Source organism: Theobroma cacao, chromosome 8 (assembly GCF_000208745.1).
Source record: "Theobroma cacao cultivar B97-61/B2 chromosome 8, Criollo_cocoa_genome_V2, whole genome shotgun sequence".
Taxonomy (NCBI): domain Eukaryota; kingdom Viridiplantae; phylum Streptophyta; class Magnoliopsida; order Malvales; family Malvaceae; genus Theobroma; species Theobroma cacao.
In genome coordinates this window covers 1,689,180-1,691,767 of record NC_030857.1, presented here as the reverse complement: position 1 = coordinate 1,691,767, position 2,588 = coordinate 1,689,180, and the positions used below count along the sequence as shown (strand labels likewise).

Below are 2,588 nucleotides of genomic sequence, written 5' to 3'. Positions count from 1 at the left end.
TAAGAACAATTAATTAAAACAAATCCTCCTTATTGATCGAGCTTTGTAAATACACTTAGTTTTGTAGAGGACAAAGTTACAAACATGGTATCCTAATTCTATAAGAGCAACCGACAGGGATTGCTGAATATAAAAAAAACAACTAAGTCACGTCGAGAAGAATAATAAGAAGTGTACACATGGAAAGAAATCTTTTATGAACATGCAAACCTTTAATTTGGATATTTTGAATGAATCTTTTGTATTTCCTTTACCGCAATTTGACCCAAATGCCTTGGCTTGGAATGTCTTGATGAACCACAAATAAAAGATAAAACCCTGCCGGCGCAAGATTAGCAGAACGTGGCGTCGTGACGTCAATGTTATACGTTGATTTCTCCAACGCCGTCACTTTGTCATTTCCTAGTACGAGAACCCTTTGATTCATGGAGAATGAATGTGTAGTAAAAGATGGTGCTACCATTGTTACCGAAACCAAATTTGGAGCTACTTTACCCGTGATCAGCACTTGAACAGTTAACTTTTTCCCGTATTGAATCTCGGACGAAGACTTCGGGGCAACGATTGTCGGTCGCAGATTATTGAATTTAGCGTCTAAATATGCTGGAGAAAATGCCTCTAAGCTTAGTTCGGTAGGGAAAAGGACTCCCGTAAAGTTGTAAAACGTGTGGGGATTACTTCCACCAACTAAAACTCGCCCGTCACGAAGCAAAACTGCTGTGGAGTGGTACATCCTAGGAATTGTTGTCGGGGTTTGTGCTTGGAACCGTGACCCAATTTTATTATCGGGCAGGTACAAGGCTGGACTTAAAACAGGGTTCCGGCCCAAATCCCATCCTGCTGATCCGGAACCTGCCCCGTTGATGATCAAAACCTTGCCGTTTGGAAGCAAAATCATGTCACTCATAACTCTAGCCATGGGCATAGTCTCCATGACCCACTGTGGGTTGGGGTCGGTTATTGTCATCCTCGCGCAAGTCTTCAAGGCTGCAATGAATTTACCTCTCAGGGCTTCGAGATAAGATCCTTTAGGAGCACCCCCACAAACCAAAACCTCAGCTTGAATAGCAGGAGCTTTCAAGTTCTTCAATGGAAGCAAGACAGCCGAACCAGTGCTTGGATAGCTTCTAGGATCGCCACCTGGTATTGTCGGATACGTCTTCACAACTTTATTGTTCACATAATCAAGCAAAATAGCTCGATTATTAGCGAAAATGAACAAGTTTCCATCAACATTAAGGAAAACAAAAGGGTAGAGATTGTTCTCTACTCCACGGTCATTGGTTTCCGATAAGAAGGGCAAATTGAACGTGTTGGCGGCAACATTTTTAGGGACAAACTCATAGTTAAATTGTCTGCGACCACCGACAACAATTTGTCTGCCATCTGGCAAAATATGGTTGGTGGCATACCATCTTTTGGCTGCCAATCCATTTGGTATTTCTTGCCAATCGCAGGTGCTGCATGGGCTAAAAACTCTGACCCTACGTTCACCGTCATTGAAACCACCGGTTTGGACCAAATTGCCATCAGGCATGATAGCGCCTGAAGAGCACCAAACGTCGGTTTGGACCATGAGAGCCCTGAACTTGTTGGTCAAAACATCGTACTCAACTGAATGAGCCGTGCAATCTACTTTTAGCGCTGTGTCATTTGGGTCAGTGCGGCATTTCCCATTTGGCAATGGCAGATTAGATTTGCCAAAATCTGTTCTGTCAAACATGACAACACGGTCATTTCTAAGGAGTTGCATGTGCATGGCTGAGACGCCAATGCTTTTTTGTAGAAGCTGCCACCTACCGTCGGCTGCGGAGATGAGGATAAGGTGATATGGCTGTGAGGCAAAGAGGAGTTGAAACAGGAGGATTGAGAAAATGAATGTTGGGGTCATGTTTGATTGGAGGGGTTTTTTGCTTTTGTTTTATGGGTGTTACTTGCTGCAGAAGCACTGTGGGCTGTTGTTGATCAAGGCTGTCCGCTTGGTGCTCTTTATAAATGCCTCGTGAAGGAGAGAAGGAATGAAGGTTTGAAAATCCCACACGCATGTGTGACGCGTGGTAGGCTTGTTCTGGTTAGTGAAAACGATGGTTTTTGGGTTTTAAAATTAGGCAATGTGGAGGAAGGAAGCTGGCCTGGTAGTTGGCTGCTTCGATTTTGGAGTTTTAGGGGCAGATGAATAAATGTTCCAAGGTTTGAATTCGGCTCATTGTTGTTAATATCTTAGTCTGAAGTTGGATTACTTATTGTCTTTACTCTAATGAGAATGTTAAAATGATCATAAAGTGGGAAGTCATCGTTATAGTTTGATCATTGGTGGATTCTGAAAGGTAAACAGGTCGCCCTGGATTTACATTTCATCCTTTTCTGAGTCTCCAATATCTGAACCCACCCTGATGTCAGAGTAAAATCTTGATCACCAAATCAAATGATAAAGAACATAAGAGCCACCAGAGATAAGCTGCATTATTAACCAATTAAGATGGCTTTACATTTTTAGTAATTCAGAATTACAATCACCTCTGCCAACATACATGAATCAGAATAAGCATTACAACTCATATGGATATCAAAGCATGCAATGATTGATT

General features: G+C 42.3%; 1 protein-coding gene across 1 annotated transcript; it reads right to left on the bottom strand.

Moving 5' to 3' along the window:
- On the bottom strand, positions 1 to 1,965 carry LOC18591497 (aldehyde oxidase GLOX). The gene has a single exon (XM_007017654.2). The coding sequence runs from the start codon at positions 1,889 to 1,891 to the stop codon at positions 251 to 253; it is 1,641 nt and encodes a 546-aa protein (XP_007017716.2). The 5' UTR covers positions 1,892 to 1,965; the 3' UTR covers positions 1 to 250.

Excerpts from the sequence above, each read along its gene's own strand:
- LOC18591497 (XM_007017654.2), bottom strand. The coding sequence starts at position 1,891 with ATGACCCCAACATTCATTTTCTCAATCCTCCTGTTTCAACTCCTCTTT.